Source organism: Erpetoichthys calabaricus, chromosome 8, assembly GCF_900747795.2.
Source record: "Erpetoichthys calabaricus chromosome 8, fErpCal1.3, whole genome shotgun sequence".
NCBI lineage: Eukaryota > Metazoa > Chordata > Cladistia > Polypteriformes > Polypteridae > Erpetoichthys > Erpetoichthys calabaricus.
In genome coordinates, this window is record NC_041401.2 from 44,698,703 (window position 1) to 44,720,353 (window position 21,651).

At 39.2% G+C, this 21,651-nt stretch overlaps 1 protein-coding gene across 1 annotated transcript in view; it reads left to right on the forward strand.

Moving 5' to 3' along the window:
• Positions 1 to 21,651, forward strand: part of thsd7ba (thrombospondin, type I, domain containing 7Ba) — a 1,117,993-nt gene that overhangs the window by 536,171 nt on the left and 560,171 nt on the right. Inside the window, exon 7 of the mRNA XM_051931000.1 lies at positions 598 to 753. Coding sequence (XP_051786960.1) covers positions 598 to 753 — 156 coding nt within the window. The remainder of the gene's footprint in view (positions 1 to 597; positions 754 to 21,651) is intronic.

Below are 21,651 nucleotides of genomic sequence, written 5' to 3' on the forward strand. Positions count from 1 at the left end.
TATAAGCTGGGGAAGCTTGTAAGGCTGTATTGCTTTGATTATTTGTCAACATCAAAATATTAAATCGTTCTTGAAAGTGCATTTAGTGGAATTACCATCTTAAGTTTCTGTGGACAAATCAGTTTTGACATTTTGTACTTTTTCTGCATTCAAATGAGACAGTCATATTGCTTATGCTGTGATCAGTATGGATGAAGGAGTTGCACTTCACTAGAGCACCAGATTATGATGACTTTACTTTATATTTCTATGCAAACCCTGGCTCTTTCTTTTTCCTCTGTAAATCAAACATGTATTTTCAAAGTGAACAAATGGAAGAAGATTCACTCTGATAGGTTACTGATGCACCTTGGTTTAAAGTAGTGGAAGTGCGAATAACACTGAATTAGATTTTCCAAGGCGAGGTGAAGAGAATTCAAATAAATTAAGCAAAGCACATGCAGGCCATTCCCAAAGGAAGGAAAGGCTGCTATTTTGACATTCACTAGACTTTCTTGCAGTTCTCAGCTGATTTTTCTTATAACACAAAATGTATCCTGTTATTAAAATGTCAGCTGCATTTTTCATTTTTTTTTTTTTTTGCTTGGTGTCTTTCAGTTTCTAGGCCTGTTAACGGAAAGTTATGCTCTGGACCTACGCCATCAGTTGCTCAGATGTGTTCTGTCCCTTGCCCTCAACTATGTTTGCTCTCCTCTTGGTCTGCGTGGGGCCCTTGTACCTATGAAAACTGTCAAGATCCACAAGGCAGAAAAGGTAACTCATGACTTATGAGCTTATTTCATTTGTCACTCCTATCCATAATGGTGAACTGCTATGTTTTTATCTTCCAGCCCCAGCTTTGTATAGCATGAACTGATGTAAGCCATCTATATCCTTTATGAGAAACACATTACTGGGGATCAGTGATTAATTAATTAATTTCTCATAACAATATCAAACTTAGTTCACAGTCACGGATTCACCATTTACTATCATATTGAAGTGTACTTTTAAATTGTGTTCTAGTACTCTGCTGCTTTATAGATCCAGTGTGCTGTGTTCAAAATCTGCATGTGGTTGCTGTCACCATGTCTACATGATGTTTTCTCTCAAGACTGTTTTTGTTTTTTCTCCTATCTCCGAAAAACATACTTGTTAGGTTCATTGGTAATTCCATATCGGATGTTTCTGTGTATGAGTAAGCCCTGAGGTGAACTAACACCCAGTCCCAATGCCTCTGGGATAGGCCCCTCACCACCCTGATTGCATTAAAAATAACATATAAAAATGTTATGTTATTATTAATAAAGCCTCCAGACTCTCCATTAAGTATAGCCTCTGTCCAGTAGGCCTAAACACCTTTAGGTGTATTTGAAACAATGGGTTTGCTTCTACTTGGAGCCACTTTTTACAGTTTATAGTTGTACGTTCCATTACAAAGATTCCCCAGCTCAGTGTTTTTCAACCTGTGACTCAAAACTCAATTATAGGTCAGCAGTTTAAGTTAAAAAAAAAAAAAACTAAACCAACCATTACTTTTAGGGCAGTGATCTCAAATTCCAGTCCTGGAGGGCCGCGGTGGCTGTGGGTTTTCATTCTAGCCCTATTCTTAATTGGTGACCAGTTTTTGCTGCTGATTACCTCTTTTTCCTTTTATATTAATTGAATTGTTTTTTAAGATTTGTTCCCCTGATCATTCCTCTGATCGTTCCTCTGAAGTGCTTCATTTCTTTCCTTAAATGGCACGCAAACAGAAATGAAATGTGATGTGATTGAGCCAACAGAAAGACCAACTAGGTCAGGGCCTTCAGTTCCAACCAGTTGCCTAATTAGGCGCTGAGTCTTGTTGTTAATTAAATCCATTCTTGTTGTTCTTGTTGCTGCTCTCATTGTGCATTAGCATACATTTCTCAAATTGTTGATTTTCTCTTTTCTAAGAGCTCTGTTGAAATGTTTTGGGATTCCTGAACAGATCAACATTCCTCAGACCTTCATCTTTCTTTATTTTCAGATATTTTATGACGGACACAGTTTGCTGGTCATGTTTTAGCTCATTTTGTATCTCATTATTGTTTAGCTTCTAATTAAGGAAAAAGGCAATTTAGCAGTAGAGGTTCTGATCCACCTCTTGAACCCTCAGGTACCACTCCAAACACCAGGTGAAAGTCCAAGACTTCTTTATTTTCTTATAATGCAGTGCACCAAACACCCTCCACTCCACACTACTCATATAAATACAACAATTCTCTCAATACTCACTCCTCCTCTCCCAGACACTTAGCCACCCTACCTCCCAGCTCAGCTCAATGTCTGGGCTTTCCCAGAGTCCTTTATACCCTCTGACCCGGAGGTGTTTCTGTTCCATTACCCACAAGTCCTTATTCCTTCCGGGTCAGGGTAAACAGTCCTTATCTTCAACCCGGGAGCACGTCGTTACTTCCTGTCATGGAATTATGACGCACTTCCGGGTTATAGGGCATATATGGGTCCATGAGCCTCCCTACAGCGACTCCCGGTGGTCCCCAAGGTATCCAGCAGGGCTGTGTATAAAAACCACATAGTCCATGAGGCCCTGCTGGAACTCAGGGCCCGTCCATGCTGTCGGGAGAGCTCCTCCTGGCGGTCTGGGAGTGAGGACCAGAAACTCTCGCCGGCCATCCGTCACAGCAACAAGGGGTCTGAGTCTTCAAGAGCAAGTCAATTAAAATTAATTTAAAAGAAAAGTTCATCAGCAGCACAAACAGGTCACTAATTAAGAAAAGGGTTAGAAGGAAAACCTGCAGCCACTGTGGCCCTCCAGGACCGGAGTTTAAGACCACTGTTTTAGGGTGTACTAGAAACACATATTATCCAGAAACAATTATGGTTAAAACAAATAGTCTGAAATGTTATCTGCCATTCAAAACTTCTAAATTAATGCCAGAATTTCAAAATAAAATATATTAACTCCATAATAAATGTATAAAGTCATCTGATTCATTTTCTTTACCTTTTCAAATCATTCTTACAGATATTTCCATTTCTGCTTGCACAAATGTTTATCTTTGCCCAAAGTCTGGACGATTTCTCGCCATGAGTCTGTGGACATTTAGCTGTCGCTATGTACTTTTAATGATGGATCGTGTACATATGGGGTAGCAACACTACACACAACTGTTCCTCCAATTAGTGCATATTTGTAGATGATGCACACAGGGACACGCAGTTGCATTCTGGAGGCATGAGGTCACAGACACACCAGGACTGATGACGAAACCTCCGTCACGCCCACCCAAGCGTACCTTTGCAGTGATGCGTACATGTCAAGTATAAACGGGCCTTTAGCCTTTGAGCTTGCACTGGTTAAGTCCCTGAAGTTTGTACACACTGTACACCATTATTACAGATTGTGTGCTTTAGTGAGGTCCTCAGAATGGCCCTTCTGCAATTGCTCATGGCCTCTGGCAGAGCACCAAGAGGAAGATCAAACTTTAAATAAAAACCATAGTAAGGTTTATGTTGGTGAAACAGCAGAATGATCATCACTGAGCCTTGAGGGGTGACAGTGGGGGGTCAGGGAATCAGGCTGACTCATCTCCCCCGCCATCCCTCTCCACCGATCACTTCATCACTTTATCCACATGGAGTCAGTTTACTATGTGGCAAATTCAAATTCTGCATCTTGGAAGTTTATGATTTTTTTTCTAAATATTTTCAATCCATGGTTGGTTAAATCAATCGATGTAGAACCCACAGATACAGACGTATGACTGAACTATCTGTTGGCATTAGCTGAAGCAAGCTCAAAAATCATTTTCTGGCAAAACAGCTATAAATATCGCAAAATATTGACAATTATGACCACAAACACTGCTTGAATTTATAGATCAAACAGAATATCTTTAAAAATCAATGATTTATTCATGGAAAACTTAATAATACAAAGAAAAAACTATAAATAACAAAGGGATGTACAAATGAGTTCCCTTAAGAGCAATCCTAAGTAAATAAGTCACAAAACATAATCTAAAACTCAGAATCTTTCAATCAGAACACAATACACTGGAATACTTTTTCCAGTCTTCAGTCTTCTAGTTTTGGTGATCATTTGTCTACTGTAGTCTCATCTTCCTGTTCTTAGCTTACAAGAGCAGATGCCGGTGTGGTCTTCTGCTGTTGTATCCCGTCCATTTCAAATTCTCACACACTTTGTATTCAAAAAGGTCTGAACATTACTGTTGTATAGAGCTGTTATTTAAACATGTGTGGCCTTTCTGCTGGCTTGGGCTTGTCTGGAAATTCTCCACAATAAAAAGTGCTTTCATGCACACTGCTGCTGGAGAAATGGATATGTTCTGTTTTTCATTCCATTCTCAAAACTGTAAACATTCTCTGTGTATTTCTGAGATAATGGAACCACCATTTCTGACACCAACTCTTGTGCCATAGTCATGGTTGATTAGATTAGGTATCTGGACCATTCCAATGTTTGGTCAACAAAGCACATAAATCTCTTCACCATGCCTGCATGTTGTTTATCTTGAATAGCAGCCACACGACTGCCTGTTTGGAAGAGCATGCTTTCTGTGTTAACAAGCAGGTGTACTTCATAAAGTGGCTTATGAGCATATATGAAGGTTTAAGAGGAAAATCAAATAAAAATCAAAGAATTAGGGACAAGCCAAATGCTGCATCTCCTCTTTCTAAATGTGGCAAACCTTTCCACATCAATGATCAGTAATGTGCTGTAATGTCTCCTCCAGACCCATTAAATGGGTGAGAGCCCAAGTGCTTTGGCCTGTATTTAGAATATTCCCTTTGGACAAGAAAGTTTTCCGCTAGACTAGAAGTTTGCATTTTATTTTCCATTTAATCAATATCAGAAATCTCCATCGTGTTAAATTGACCAGATATTGATTTTTTCGTTGGCATTACCTTACACGATAAACAGTAGAACATGTAGATTTTCAGTACAGAGACACAGTAAATTTAAGGTGTAAAATACCATTGCTACACAGTTCCTTTCTAGACAATTTGTGGTAAAGCTTTTAAACTGTTTTCACAAAATTACCTAAATCATGTAATTCCTGGTAAAAAAAAGATTTGTATTAAAAAAAAATCAATTAAAGTACATACATAAAATATAGAATGTGTCATATAGAGTACTGTAAGAGGAGACAGAACATTGCTAAAGAGCTGGGCCACCACCCTTTGTGTAATTGAAGGTTTGTAAAAAAACAAACATATGCAACAAACTGAGGAAACATGGCTTCAGATGCGAGTTCAAAACAGAACTAACGCAAAGATGGCCAAATTCCTGGTCATATGGCTTCCAGGCAGGAAGGGGTTTGTCCAGGTGGCCGGACAATGGAAATGATGTGAGAGGTGGAATGGCTGTCAGACTTCCATTCTGCAGAGGCAGGAAGAGAGACATCTTTAGCACACAGCGCCAACCCCTGGTTCAGCGGGTAACTACTATCACCAGAGCCCTTAAGTTGTCTCCCAAGTACACACACATGATAATATCTATAAAAAGTATTCAACTTGCTTGGAAATGTTCACGTTTTGATAGATAGATAGATAGATAGATAGATAGATAGATAGATAGATAGATAGATAGATAGATAGATAGATAGATAGATAGATAGATAGATAGATAGATAGATAGATAGATAGATAGATAGATAGATAGATAGATACTTTATTAATCCCAAGGGGAAATTCACATACTCCAGCAGCAGTATACTGATAATGATGTTGTTATTATATAACATTCAATTACAGTGGATTTATTTTGGCTTTTTTGACACTGATCAACAGACTTTTAAATAGAAAACAGATCTCTGCAAAGGGATCTAAATTAGTTGTAAATTTTACATGTAAAATATAAAATAATACATCTCATATAGTATTAACCCTCCTCCAGTCAGTTTTTACAGTGCATCCGGAAAGTATTCACAGCACATCACTTTTTCCACATTTTGTTATGTTACAGCCTTATTCCAAAATGGATTAAATTCATTTTTTCCTCAGAATTTTACACACAACACCTCATAATGACAACATGAAAAAAGTTTACTTGAGATTTTTGCAAATTTATTAAAAATAAAAACATCGAGAAAGCACATGTACATAAGTATTCACAGCCTTTGCCATGAAGCTCAAAATTGAGCTCAGTTGCATCCTGTTTCCCCTGATCATCCTTGAGATGTTCCTGTAGCTTAATTGGAGTCTACCTGTGGTAAATTCAGTTGATTGGACATGATTTGGAAAGGCACACACCTGTCTATATGAGGTCCCACAGTTGACAGTTCATGTCAGAGCACAAACCAAGCATGAAGTCAAAGGAATTGTCTGTAGACCTCCGAGACAGGATTGTCTCGAGGCACAAATCTGGGGAAGGTTCCAGAAAAATTTCTGCTGCTTTGAAGGTCCCAATGAGCACAGTGGCCTCCATCATCAGTAAGTGGAAGAAGTTCGAAACCAGCAGGACTCTTCCTAGAGCTGGCCGGCCATCTAAACTGAGCGATCGGGGGAGAAGGGCCTTAGTCAGGGAGGTGACCAAGAACCCGATGGTCACTCTGTCAGAGCTCCAGAGGTCCTCTGTGGAGAGAGGAGAACCTTCCAGAAGGACAACCATCTCTGCTGCAATCTACCAATCAGGCCTGTATGGTAGAGTGGCCAGACAGAAGCCACTCCTTAGTAAAAGGTACATGGCAGCCCGCCTGGGGTTTGCCAAAAGGCACCTGAAGGACTCTCAGACCATGAGAAAGAAAATTCTCTGGTCTGATGAGACAAAGATTGAACTCTTTGGTGTGAATGCCAGGCGTTACATTTGGAGGAAACCTGGCACCATCCCTACAGTGAAGCATGGTGGTGGCAGCGTCATGCTGTGGGGATGTTTTTCAGCAGCAGGAACTGGGAGACTAGTCAGGATAAAGGGAAAGATGACTGCAGCAATGTACAGAGACATCTTGGATGAAAACCTGCTCCAGAGCGTTCTTGACTCAAACTGGGGCGACGGTTCGTCTTTCAGCAGGACAATGACCCTAAGCACACAGCCAAGATATCAAAGGAGTGGCTTCAGGACAACTCTGTGAATGTCCTTGAGTGGCCCAGCCAGAGCCCAGACATGAATCCGATTGAACATCTCTAGAGAGATCTTAAAATAGCTGTGCACAGACACTTTCCATCCAACCTGATGGAGCTTGAGAGGTGCTGCAAAGAGGAATGGGCGAAACTGGCCAAGGATAGGTGTGCCAAGCTTGTGGCATCATATTCAAAAAGACTTGAGGCTGTAATTTCTGCCAAAGGTGCATCGACAAAGTATTGAGCAAAGGCTGTGAATACTTATGTACATGTGATTTCTCAGTTTTTTATTTTTAATAAATTTGCAAAAACCTCAAGTAAACTTTTTTCACGTTGTCATTATGGGGTGTTGTGTGTAGAATTCTGAGGAAAAAAATGAATTTAATCCATTTTGGAATAAGGCTGTAACATAACAAAATGTGGAAAAAGTGATGCGCTGTGAATACTTTCCGGATGCACTGTATGCTGCAGAAAAACATCCCCAAAGTAGATGGTGCATTTTTGATAATATGCAATGAATGGCTTACTTATACCAAACACGGCATTTGGTCTGACAAAAACCTCAAATTTGGTCTCATCAGACCGTACAATATTCTTCCAGCTGACTTCACGTACCTTCTGGCAAGCTCTAGCTGAGATTCAAATAAACCTTTGTCTAAGGAAGCACCCAGTTGTTTCCTTCACAGACTAATTTCTCCACTATAGCTTTAGAGTCATCGCTGGTCTCTTGGTGGCCCCCATCACTGGTTACTTCTTATACATCCGTGCCTTACAATTTCCATTTTTTAATGATTGATTTAACTAAGCTCCAAGGTATTTTCAGTGACTTGGATATTTTCTTGCTTCCAACCCCTGACATGCTTTTCAATCACCTATTCATGGAGTTCATTGTCTTCATTGTGTTGGATAGACCACCATTCTGACTCACCACAATTCGGCCCTTCCACATGCAGATGCCTTCATACTACAATCAATGGAAGTTCCAGACAGGTGATCACACTAATTCTATGACGTCTAAGACCACTTGGCTGCTCCAGTGATGATTTAGGTGTGAATACATATACAATCAATTATTTTTGTGTTTTATATTTGTAAATAATTTAGCTGTTTTCACTGTGACAACAAAACCTTATCAATTCCAGTATGATTAAGTGCTGTATAACAATAAAATATGAAAACCTCCATGTGGGTGAATACATTTTGTAGGCACTGTACAGAGGAAATGCAGTCAATAGAAAAATGTTACGACTGTAAGGTCTCTAACCGTAACATTGGCCATCAACTTCTGCAAAACTAGGGAAGGAGAATATATATTTTTTAAACAAGATATGACTTTATAATTTTATTCCACATAAAAAAATAATGGTTTCCAATATTTCACTGCTAAAAATATGTAGAGAAAGTCATATGCTGAACACATAAAAATAAAAGCAAACCCTAACAATGAAATACTTGGCCACATTCTGTTAGTGTACTTCTTTATACAGTCAAAAGGGTTAACAGAGCCTAGTTTATTCTGAATTATTATACATCACTCTTCGTAAATCACATTTGTATTGTAATGACCAAGATTGCAAACACATTTTAAATGTAATTTCATTTTAAGTAATCAGAAGAACAACAAACTTTGCAGCCTGGAGCTGAATTGGGAAGGCACTTCTTTATTGAAAATGGGGAAAGTGTATCCATTCATATATTTGAAACAGATGCCTTTTTTACCTTCATGACCGGCTGGCTGTTAAAAATAAGACGGGCTGGATGAGATCCTCAGATTAATCTCCTGTTGGTACTCAAATGAGTGTCCACTCATTTATCCTCATTTTAAAATTCTTAAGAGCCAAAGACATTAGTCGTCCTGCTAAGGCACAACTTAGGATGTCCATTTAATTTATTTCCCACATGGCACAGCAAGCCAGTCTGTGAACATTTATTAAATTGATTTTGCAAAATCGTTGACATACTGGTTAATGGAAAAGATGATCAAAAGTATAAAAATCAAGAAAGAGTGAAAAGGCATTAGAAGACAGTGCCACGATTAAAGAAGATGCCAGAAGAAAGGCATAGTGAGTACAGACTGTGCTGTATTCTATATGAAACTTTGAGGGGATTAAAGTGAATTATTTTTAAACCAAAATTGTAGGTATCAATTACTTGAATGGAACAAGTCAAGATTTGTACCACCTAGAGGGATGAAAAGTCACATTTTCTTGAAAAATTTGAATTCAAATGGTTCAGATGCTGCATCTTAACAACTCTGAAATCCTGTCAAAAATAAAAATAAAAGTGAACTTGCTTAAGATGGTCTTTTCAGTTCGTAGTTTCTGAATTCTGAAGATTTAAAACTAGGTTATACTGCATTGCTTGCCCAAGACATTCTTCTTCCCTGTTTATTTTTGCACAAAGAATTGCATTTCTTTTTTAGCTGTTCTTGCAGAGGGGTCTTCTCCATTTTTTGTTAACATCTTCATTATAGAAGAACAAAACAGTGATTCTGTGCTTCATAGACTAGTTGTATATTTTCCCATTATTGTGGCAGCCTTACCTAATCACACAATAAATTTAATATTTATGAAATAATGTTCACTGCTGTGTCCTTTACATGCAATTGAAATGTGCCGCATTATTTTACGGCAAAGTCAAGCACTACCGTCTTAAAGTAAATGCAGCCACGTAAACATGGAACAGAATTATGCAATGGCTTCCTTTAGAGTAGGGTGCTGACATTGAAAAGTGAAAACTGTACTGTGGGTGTCGGTAACATATAATTTACCAATCCATAGGATGAGCAGCCACTACGAGAGATGAAAACAAAACTAAGACACTTCACTGTGCACTCTAAATGTAACTGACCCATCTCTTGGGGGGGTCTCCTTAGCATCTCAATTTTCTCTTTAGGCAACAGCAGCATGAAAAACAAGAATAGCAAAAAAGAGAATATATGAGAGATGTTTGTAACCTAACAACCTTCCTCAGCTAGGTTTGTGTGAATGGGTCAAAGAAACCTTTTACAACCTGGCCTACTCTACAGCTACAGCACTACAGCTTTAAAACCAAACTAAAGAATTTCCTGTCCAAATCTGCCAGTTGTCAGAGAAGCTCTTTGAAATGGCCCTTTGTATCCAAAGTAACACAAGGGTTAGTGAAGTATTAGTAAGTATTAGCAATGAGCAAACATTGCTGAGTTTGCTTCACCATAAGTTCTCCAAAATCATGGAAATGTTCTCGATATTTGCTGAACTTGGTGAAATGCATTAAAGTCAATGGGGAAGGACTAACTGAACTAGATTTGACTGGATTATAATGGTGCAGTTGTCTTTAAAGTGTCCCTGAGGGCTTGGGAAACATCTGCCAACTATACTGGACTGAATATTGTGGCCAAAACGGTGACATGAGCTATGCAGAAGCAGTCCCAACCACTGCACCATCTTGTGCCTCAGTGAAATGAAAGAATGAAAGAATGCAGTCAGAGACGCGCAAATATTTATATTTCATCAAAACAAATCAGAAATGCAGAAATCGTAGTCAAACATCAGGGCAAATATGTAGTTCTTTTAAAGGCAGAAAATTCCAAGTGGTGTGACAAGATTGAAACCGCTGGCTCGTTCTATTTTTTGAAGTCACACTGAAGGTTCTTCAAACTGTCTGTGATGATGCTTTGCACTTTTTATTCAAAATGTCTTGTAAATAGTAATAAATCTTTTGTTGTTATTATTATTATTTCATAGAGTCTACTTTGTTTGTGAGGAGAGTGTCAGGCTCCCTCAAAGTTTGTTTTCATTCTCTCCGCACCACATGTCTAATTATTATGCATGCAGAGGGCACGCACCTCCTTCTCTTGTACTAATGTGGAACTCGAAGATTGACCTGCACATTGGCTACAAGCACAGATAACTCATCCCACAGAGTCTGTAATTAAATACCCGGGAGGGCGTCCCATCAATTTTGCCTGTTACAGCTGCAGAGGATGGTGCACTGGCCTTGCAAAACATTATGGGGCGCTGGTATAAAAAAAAAATTCCCCTAAATAGGCAGAATTATCAGTTAATAATTCGACGTACAAGGGCGAATGTGAACGAAGCAAATTCGCTGCGAATAACACTTGGTGAAATTCAATACTAATAAGTAACATAAAAACTAAATACAAAAATATTAATAACAGTCTTATAGTCCTCATTGAGTCCTAAACGTAAATAAATCAATCCTCAGCTAATAGACAACACTTTTATCACTATTAATTCAAAAGAAAAAGAGAACATGTGGAAAAAGTAAAAAACTAAGTGCACCCTATGATTCAGTAACTTGTTGTCCCACCTTTCATTCAAGTTCAAGTTTGTTGTTGTATGTACTTAATATAATTAAATTTGTAGTTGCATGCTGTTATGTCAACAATTTGACATGTTTTAAAAGAGAATAGATAAAAGGCAGAAAAAGGGTCAGAATCAGGTGATTGAGGAAACTGAAGATTCAAAACCGAAACGAGAAACAAATAATCAGAGTCTCAGAATGGACTGTGGCTAAAGTCAGAAAACTGGAGATCAAAAAATAAATATTCCTGAGAAAGGCACGAAGCAAGGTTTGTTTTCTGAAGCTCGGACAAGAACATGGTGAATTGGGTGATCTTTTAATCCCACCACCACAATTATCTGTGGGTCACAATCCCAGCAGACACAGCCGCTAGCGATGTAAAAGCTTTAGGGAAATGGTCAGCAACTAAACAAAATCCAAAATATATAACACAGAGTCTTGTATAATATCAACAGCAGCAACAATTACCTGTTTTCCGTATGAATATTTCAGTCTCTTACATGGTACTAAAGGAAGTTATGCCAGCACTTCTATACAACAGTCTTTCAGTTCTTTGATGTTTGGCACCATTCTTTCATGCACAGCCACGGATGGACTGAGATCAAAAACTGAAATGAAATATTTTACTCACCACAATCGGCCATACACCAAATATCCTTGTGCCCCCCTGGAGTTCATGTACCCACAACACTCCCTATTGATTTGTAAAGAGTACAGTATACCAGCTGCTATTAAATCACAGGCCGTTGTGATATTGGCGCTTGGTTGTCACCGACCCGACACAGACTGACAACAGAGGCACATGTAAAACAAACAAAAATATTTATTTTTTCTTCACCTGTGGGGCACGTCTTCTCCGTGAACCCCACAGGCACAACACAGTCCCAAAATACAAAGAAATATCACCCCAAAACACACTCTTTCTCCTCCACTCCTCCCAGGCCAGTTTTGTCCTCCTCTGCTGTACGTGCTTGTTGACCTACTTCTGGCTGCACTTCCGGGTCTGGCTACGCTCCTGCCCAGACGGGCTCATTAAGCTGTGCAGCTCTATGCAGCTCCCCCTGGCGGAGGCCACAGAGCCCAACCAAGATGAGCTCCGGTGTTCCATGAAAGTGGCCCCAACGCAACCCAGGGGGGCTGCCAACAAAGGTTCCAAGGGATCTAGTGACAAAGGGGCATCCCGGCCGTCCACCACATTGTGTAGATGATGCATTTGCTAAATAAATTAGGGTCTAATCCATTGTGACGCATGAGTCACTGTCCTGCACCCGAGAGAAATCCGATTTTATTCCCAACAAAACAGGAACAGTGAGGGTATTTATTTAAATCGGGAGCTACCACTTCAATACACACAGACATTGCAAATAAGCAGGGACGGAGCCACATCAGTGGCTGGGTTATAATGTTCCCCAAATCACCTATCAGGTGACAGACGTGTTATGTGCAGAGGCTGTGGACTTACGGTTGCTTCGGTGGCACTGCAAACCTGCGGTTGCCTTAGCAATGGACAAGCAACCCTTATCTGCAATAAGATTCTGCAGATGTTCTATCAGACGGTTGTGGCGAGCGCCCTCTTCTACGCAGTGGTATGCTGGGGAGGCAGCATAAAGAAGAAGGCCACCTCACGCCTGGACAAACTTGGTGAGGGAGGCAGGCTCTATTGTAGGCACTGAGCTGGACAGTTTGACATCTGTGGCAGAGCGACGGGCGCTCAGCAGGCTCCTGTCAATATTGAAGAATCCATTGCATCCACTGAACAGTATCATCTCCAGACAGAGGAGCAGCTTCAGCAACAGACTGCTGTCGCTGTCCTGCTCCACTGACAGACTGAGGAGATCGTTCCTCTCCCACACTAAGCGACTCTTCAATTCCACCCTTCGGGGGTAATCGTTAACATTATACAAAGTTATTGTCTGTTATACCTGAATTTTTATCACAGTTTAATTTAATATTGTTTTTATCAGTATGCTGCTGCTGGAGAATGTGAATTTCCCCTTGGAATTAATAAAGTATCTATCTATCTATCTATCTATCTATCTATCTATCTATCTATCTATCTATCTATCTATCTATCTATCTATCTATCTATCTATCTATCTACAGATGCGTCCATTGCATTTCGCTGTATAACATCTTTGGGGACGGTCTCAAAAGAGCACAAAAATCTCACAACATAGCCAAAGTAATGTTTCAGTCCCAGCTGAACGTTTGTTCGCTTTCTGCTAGCTAATATTAACTCCAAGCTTGGTGTCCTGGCTTTTATCTCTTTTACTAGATCACACACTTTATTGATGTTTGGTCTGCTTAAAATCTGTTAAAGATGTTCTAATGTTTTGCCTTTCCTTTAGTTTACTTTTCTGAGGAAGTATTCTTTGACTTTCATCCTTCCTTTACACAGTGAGAGATAGGTACCTGCTCATTTAGTGTGATGGTGTGAGTAGGTGGCATTTTATTGAGAAAGACCCCAAGAACTGGTCCTATCAGTGAAAATCATGGGTTTGAGTATGAACTGACAGCCTTATCTTGACATTGTGGAACTGGCTATAAGATGTATGATATTTTTCAGTTAATTGCTAGTATAAGATGCAGCTCACACACAAGTCCACATGCTCACAGAGACACAGCCTGTGTTATATCTCATTTCCATTTTGAGCAGAGCTGTTCTCTGGTAACAAGCTTCTCTAAAACGGTATATTACACTTTTTCTCTGACTTTCAAACTTTAATTTTTTTTTGTTTTTAGAAGATCTGAGTTTTCTATTTCACTAAATACTAATTTACCAGTAATGCGGATAAAAACATTTTTCTAATGATTTAAAAATATCTGAGTGTTTTAGCTGTCCAGAATTAGAAAGAGGGCCGCAGGCAGAAGAGGAGCAGACATCTCATGAAACAGACAATTACAACTGTTGTTTGTTACAATGAGGGTTGTCTGCACAGTATTAAATGCAGAATTTTAAATTAATAACAACATTTTGAAACAAATAGAAAGACACCATCCTAAATTAACTGTTCTTAGATTTGTCTAGGAGGCTGCCATACTGAAATTATATGCATCAATAATTACATTTTTTGATATGGAAGGAAGCTTTACATTTTTTCTACATATTTATTTGTTCATGAAGTATGTCTCTTTTGTTCGGAAAAGATTAATAAGCACTCATGGACTAATTCTGAAGCTGGTTTTATAAAGCAGTAAAGGTAGTAGCTTTAACAGAGTGACATTTTAAAAGAGCCCAACACTCAAGATCTTTCTTAAATTTATGTAGGAAAAATGCAATGAACTGGAACTAACAGGGAACAAGATATGTGAAGTGGACCAAAAATAAAGTCATGCATTCACTGTACAGTTGATTAAACATAATGCGGCTACAGACGTGCTAAATTATTAACATCTTATTGGATGTGGGAAAGTCGAGGATTTAGCTGTGAAAATGGCTTGCAAGAATCTTGTAAATTGTTTTACTATTTTTTCCCCTAGGACCGTGTGTTTCCTCCTGGATCCTTTTGATCCCAATTGGTCTTGACCAAAGTGCATAAGCACAGATTCTATTAGACATAATAATGGACCAGGCTTATTGCTGACCTGCATAAAATTGTCCATAGAAATAATAAAAGGAAATTGCTTCTTCAACCTTTACGGTGAATTGTATTGCATTTCATCTGAAAATTCCAAAGTGAACATGAATTGTATAAAAACTATGATTTATTAGGAAAAGCCTCTTTCACCAGTCCTAAAATTGGATTAATGGGTTACACAGTAGATATATGAGAAAGAATGAAAAGAAATGTATTTTATTAATGATATGGCTTATGTCAGTACAAGGTATCTTTTCAAGTGTTATAGAGATTTTTTAAAATGTTATTATGTTTTATTAGTTTTGATTTAGTTTATTTAGATTGAAAATATTTACAGTACAATAAAACAGTTATAACAATGGCATCAGACATTCAATGCTATGAAAATCGCATTAAATAAATAAAACACAGTTTTATCAAAAGTTTAATCAATGCAACATTTCAAAGAGAGAGTTAAAATACATGAAATAATAAAACATCAATACCTGGATTTACATAGCAGTTTTGAAAAAAAAATCTTATTATAAAACATTTCCTCATTTAAATTAAAACACTTGAGGTAGGGCGGCACGGTGGTGCAATGGTAGCATTGCTGCCTTGCAGTAAGGAGACCCGGGTTCGCTTCCTGGGTCCTCCCTGTGTGGAGTTTGCATGTTCTCCCCGTGTCTGCGTGGGTTTCCTCCCAAAGACATGCAGGTTAGGTGCATTGGTGATCCTAACTTGTGTGTGTGCCCTGCAGTGGGCTGGCGCTCTGCCCGGGGATTTGTTCCTGCCTTGCACCTTGTGCTGGCTGGGATTGGCTTCAGCAGACCCCTGTGTTAGGATATAGCGGGTTGGGAAATGGCTGACACTTGAGGTAAACATTATTTTAATTATACTATAAAACAGACCATCAATCCAGTTTTTTGTAAACAACATTATAAAAACATTTTGGGGGATATAAACCATATTGTGTGTGTAATGTAGGGGCGAATGAGAAAGCAGAATAAGTCCCAAAATAATTTAATTTAATTGCCAAAAAAAAAACAGACACACAGTAATGCTGCTTAAACAGAAAACAGGCAATAATCGCTTGTCACACTCTAGTGGTCCTTTCCTTAATGGTCACGCTTTGAAGAAGTTCCAAACAATCGAGCACACAGGTCCAAATTCAACACCTCTTTCCAGGAACATGTTTCTTTATATTGTCTGAACTGGAAGGGGCGAGGCTTCTTACTCTCTGTTGCCCTCAACGGGTGGAGACAAAACAATTAGCAACAGAGATCTGTCTATCGAGATCTGGAACCCATCCCAGCAACATCAGATCATGGAACTCATGAAACCTCCCTCAACAAAGAAGCTATCACTTAACAGCTTAACGACATTTTTAGTTAAAGATTGCACAGGGCCAAGACAAGCAGTAACTCACCCAGGGTAGGACGCCCATCCATCACAGGGCCCACTCACACACATACATTTAGGTCCATAAATATTTGGACAGAGACAACTTTTTTCTAATTTTGGTTCTGTACTTTACCACAATGCATTTTAAATGAAACAACTCAGATGCAGTTGAAGTGCAGACTTTCAGCTTTAATTCAGTGGGGTGAACAAAATGATTGCATAAAAATGTGAGGCAACTAAAGCATTTTTTTAACACAATCCCTTCATTTCAGGGGCTCAAAAGTAATTGGACAATTGACTCAAAGGCTATTCATGGGCAGGTGTGGGCAAGTCCGTCGTTATGTCATTATCAATTAAGCAGATAAAAGGCCTGGAGTTGATTTGAGGTGTGGTGCTTGCATGTGGAAGATTTTGCTGTGAACAGACAACTTGTGGTCAAAGGAGCTCTCCATGCTGGTGAAAGAAGCCATCCTTAAGCTGCGAAAACAGAAAAAACCCATCCGAGAAATTGCTACAATATTACGAGTGGCAAAATCTACAGCTTGGTACATCCTGAGAAAGAAAGCAAGCACTGGTGAACTCAGCAACGCAAAAAGACCTGGACGTCCACGGAAGACAACAGTGGTGGATGATCACAGAATCATTTCCATGGTGAAGAGAAACCCCTTCACAACAGCCAACCAAGTGAACAACACTCTCCAGGGGGTAGGCGTATCGATATCCAAGTCTACCATAAAGAGAAGACTGCATGAAAGTAAATACAGAGGGTGCACTGCAAGGTGCAAGCCACTCATAAGACTCAAGAATAGAAAGGCTAGATTGGACTTTGCTAAAGAACATCTAAAAAAGCCAGCACAGTTCTGGAAAAACATTCTTTGGAGAGATGAAACCAAGATCAACCTCTACCAGAATGATGGCAAGAAAAAAGTATGGAGAAGGCATAGAACAGCTCATTATCCAAAGCATACCACATCATCTGTAAAACACGGTGGAGGCACTATGATGGCTTGGGCGTGCATGGCTGCCAGTGGCACTGGGACACTAGTGTTTATTGATGATGTGACACAGGACAGAAGCAGCCAAATGAATTCTGAGGTGTTCAGAGACATACTGTCTGCTCAAATCCAGCTAAATGCAATCAAATTGTTTGGGCAGCGTTTTATGATACAGATGGACAATGACCCAAAACATACAGCCAAAGCAACCCAGGAGTTTATTAAAGCAAAGAAGTGGAAAATTCTTGAATGGCCAAGTCAGTCACCTGATCTTAACCCAATTGAGCATGCATTTCACTTGTTGAAGACTAAACTTCAGACAGAAAGGCCCACAAACAAACAGCAACTGAAAGCCGCTGTAGTAAAGGCCTAGCAGAGCATTAAAAAGGAGGAAACCCAGCAACTGGTGATGTCCATGAGTTCAAGACTTCAGGCTGTCATTGCCAGCAAAAGGTTTTCAACCAAGTATTAGAAATGAACATTTTATTTCCAGTTATTTAATTTGTCCAATTACTTTTGAGCCCCTGAAATGAAGGGATTGTGTTAAAAAATGCTTTAGTTGCCTCACATTTTTATTCAATCGTTTTATTCACCCCACTGAATTAAAGCTGAAAGTCTGCACTTCAACTGCATCTGAGTTGTTTCATTTAAAATTCATTGTGGTAATGTACAGAACCAAAATTAAAAAAAAGTTGTCTCTGTCCAAATATTTATGGACCTAACTGTATTGACGCACACTATGCCCCACTTTAGAATCTCCAACTAACACAACATGCGCATCTTTAGGATGAAGGAGGAAGAAGAAGTAATCATTGAAAAACTCACACAGACATGGTTAGAATGTGAAGACTGACTATCTCTCTCATCCCTTCACCCCCTATTAGCTAATGTGTGGTGAATGCACTAGCGCCATAATGGCTGCTGTCACATCATCCAGATGGGTGCTACACAATTGGTGACTGTTGAGGTGGTTCTCCTCTGTCTCTATAAAGTGCTTCGAGTAGCAAGAAAAGCCCTATATAAATGTAATTTATTATTATTATTAATTTCCTAATCAAGTTGTATTATTCATCCACCCATTTTTTTGATACCACTTAGCATATTGTAGAGATGGAGCCTTCCTTAGTAATTTTGAGCAACAAAGCGACTAACAATTTATGCGAAGCCAGACTAGAAAAGGATACCCATCCTCAAAATTCTGGGCTAGTTTATTAAAAATATCAGTGGCGGCTGGTGGAAAATATTTGGGAGGTGGCGGAGTTTTTGGTGGAACAAACTGAAGCAGCATTTATCTATTATATAGTGCCTTTCATATCTATTTATTATATAGTACCTTTCACCTCTGTCTATCTGGTCATTCCACATGCTCTTGTGGTTCACATCATAGTGCCAGTGCACATCTTGGCCTGTCCAGTACCAGACCCATAGGACAAATCCAGGCTAAACTGTATTATACCCTTTCCAGTTTGCTGCCCAATCTGATGCCAGCTTTCCCTTTTCTTCTGTGCTCCAAACCTTCAGTACATAACATCCACAGTCCCCTTATTCTTCCCATAACTTGCCCTATAGATGTGGAAAGGAACAGGTGCACCTGCCACCCAAATATTATACTATACCTGTCTCTACATTGAAGAATCTTCTGCCAATGTGCCCAGTTCCCCATTGTGCCAAAACCCACACCATAATGTCTGCACCCCCACCTCCATAATCTTACAATAATGTGCACTTCCATCTGTCGTATAACACATCCATAGCATAAATCCAATCCAAGTCATATTCTATCTCTGCTAATAGAGTGTCCAGTCCTCGGCCACTTTCACTATATTCCATAAATCCACGTCATAAAATCATAAAAAAAAAGTCTTGCATCCCAGTTTATCATATACCACCATCCCCATAGATTCATTCCCACCCTAATTTTATTCTACACTTGCTACCAGTCTGCCCAGTGCTATGCAGATTTTCCAAGCACAAATTCACATTGTAAGATTCACAGGCCCTCACATCTTTAAATAAAACTCGCCCTACAACCTGTCTTGTGCTACACCCATAGGACAAGTCCAATCTAAATCTTTACGATGTGGATACCTAGATTTCATTGAACATAAATTGTGCCCTCCTTTCCTTCAGGCCTGAAAATTTCTAACTTACTTTCTCTTTAAATTGAGTCATTTCGCTATGTCTTCCAAAAAAATTAGCCTCATACTATTGTCTAGTTCACTGTTTTCCCAACCCTTTTTTCTGTATTGGCCACATTTTTTGTAACTAGTATGATCTCAAAACACACCACTATTTTAATAACCACAAACACATATTCAGTATATCTCATACACTTGCTCAACTTCCCGAAAGAGTGGGACTGGAGAAGCCGGTAAAAAGGGGCTCTGAGATCAGCGTTTGTAGACACAGCACTTTGTGAGCACTTTGGTGGCATCTCCAAACTGCTTTGCTCCTTTGCCTGCCCCTTGTATGCCCACTATTCACCAGCTCTATGAGGCTTGCTGGCTACCACACACTCAGGGCAGATGGACTCTAGCGGCCAGGAGACACATCCAAAGTACTCTAACGTGTCAATCGTGGAGGTGCTTTTATGCCAGCATCTCTAGGCAGTCCAATCCTCCTCAGACAGGTCTTGCGGAGCTTGTCCCTCTCAGGTTCAGACCCAAGTGCACTACACTACTATTTCTACGGCACACCTGGGTAGATCTCGTAGCACACCACTATGCTGTGGCACACTGGTTGAATGACACCACTCTAGATGATTGCGGCTACTTTCATGCCCCTTGCATTTTTTTCAAAAAGTTGTTTTAGATGTCATACCCCTGTCATTGTCTGCAGGACTTCAGTACTGAATCTTTGAAATGGCAAACAGGGAAAGCAAAAAAAGGCATTACTTACACCACAGCCAGTTAGCCAACTGTATTTGTCATAACAAAAGCGGGAAAAAATCCATGTGTAAGCTCATTCTCGATTACTTATCTGCTGCTGAGTTCTTAAGTCACGTTGGTCTGGTCCAAGATACTTTATCTTGCTTTTTTCTTCAAGTGAATGATTTATGAACAGGAGTTACATTAATGAAATAACTACATTTTCTTTGATTTCTGAAGTTCCACTTGAAGTTGTCATAACCCTAAAGTCGCGCTCACTCATCTATAGTTACATTAATGGTGGGTGTGAAATGTGAACCATTGATGTTAACATGAAATAGTGCATGGATCATTGTCCAATCACATTAGATTAAAAAAACCTAAAGCAATACTATACTAATTCTCTGGCCAAAAATGTGGGAATGTCCAGAGTGCAGAGAGCGATGTCTGAAAATCTGAAAAACCTGAAACTAACTAATTAAAGGTCAGCCTCAGGTATCCTGCTTGCCAAAAGAACAAGAACTTACATACACTTTCATCTGGCCATTGCTGTTCACTCAGGAATTATAAGTATTCAGACAGAATTTAAACAAATACAAGTCGGATGTTCACATGCGCTGACACCAGACACGTTGTGCAAATAAACAAATTCATTTCATGATTTTTTCACATTACCTAATTAATTTAAGCAGAGTTTTTAAAATATTTGGAAGAGGCAGAGCCCAGCACCCTGCATTACAAACCGCCACTGAAAACCATCCATCATTTCACAAAGTGTGTAAATTGTAAACACAAGCAAACTTATTTGTATGAAACCAGTGTAAGTCATCAATTCAAGTACCAGACATGTCTTCTTTGTGTAAAGTATCTGAAGAAAATCCCTTATACACAGAATATGATTGGGCAGCAACCATAGAAGCTGTATTAAAAAGGGGGTTCAGAGTTGACTACATTTCCTTAAGAGACATAAGTCCTTTGGTGTGTTTGGAAAACTTCTGAGGCTGTAACAGCGCTATTTTAAGAAGTGATAAATAACAAGGGTATCATGAAATGAAGAGAAGATTGGGAGAGGGAAATGAAAATAAGTCGAAGACCAAATTTAAAGTTGTTACTGGGAAGACAGAGAGATTGAAAATAAAACTAAAATCGTTAAGCAAACTTGTAGAAGAAAAAAACATGCAATAAAACCTAAACTGGAAAATTAAAACCAAGTGGTATGATACGTTGAATTTTTTTTTTTTAACCAAAACTTGAATAATGAAAGATGCATTGTGCAAGTATATAATGCATTGTGCGAATGTTGTCACACATGACATCACGTTGCTAAAAACACATCTCCAGCAACTGGGGCTAGCATCTTGACAACTGATTCACGAAATAGTCGTTAAACAAAATAGTGAGGTGATAAATAAGGTACATAATGGAAAATTTGAAGCATTTTTCCTTAGAGATAGTAAATGCTCTAATGTTCTAATG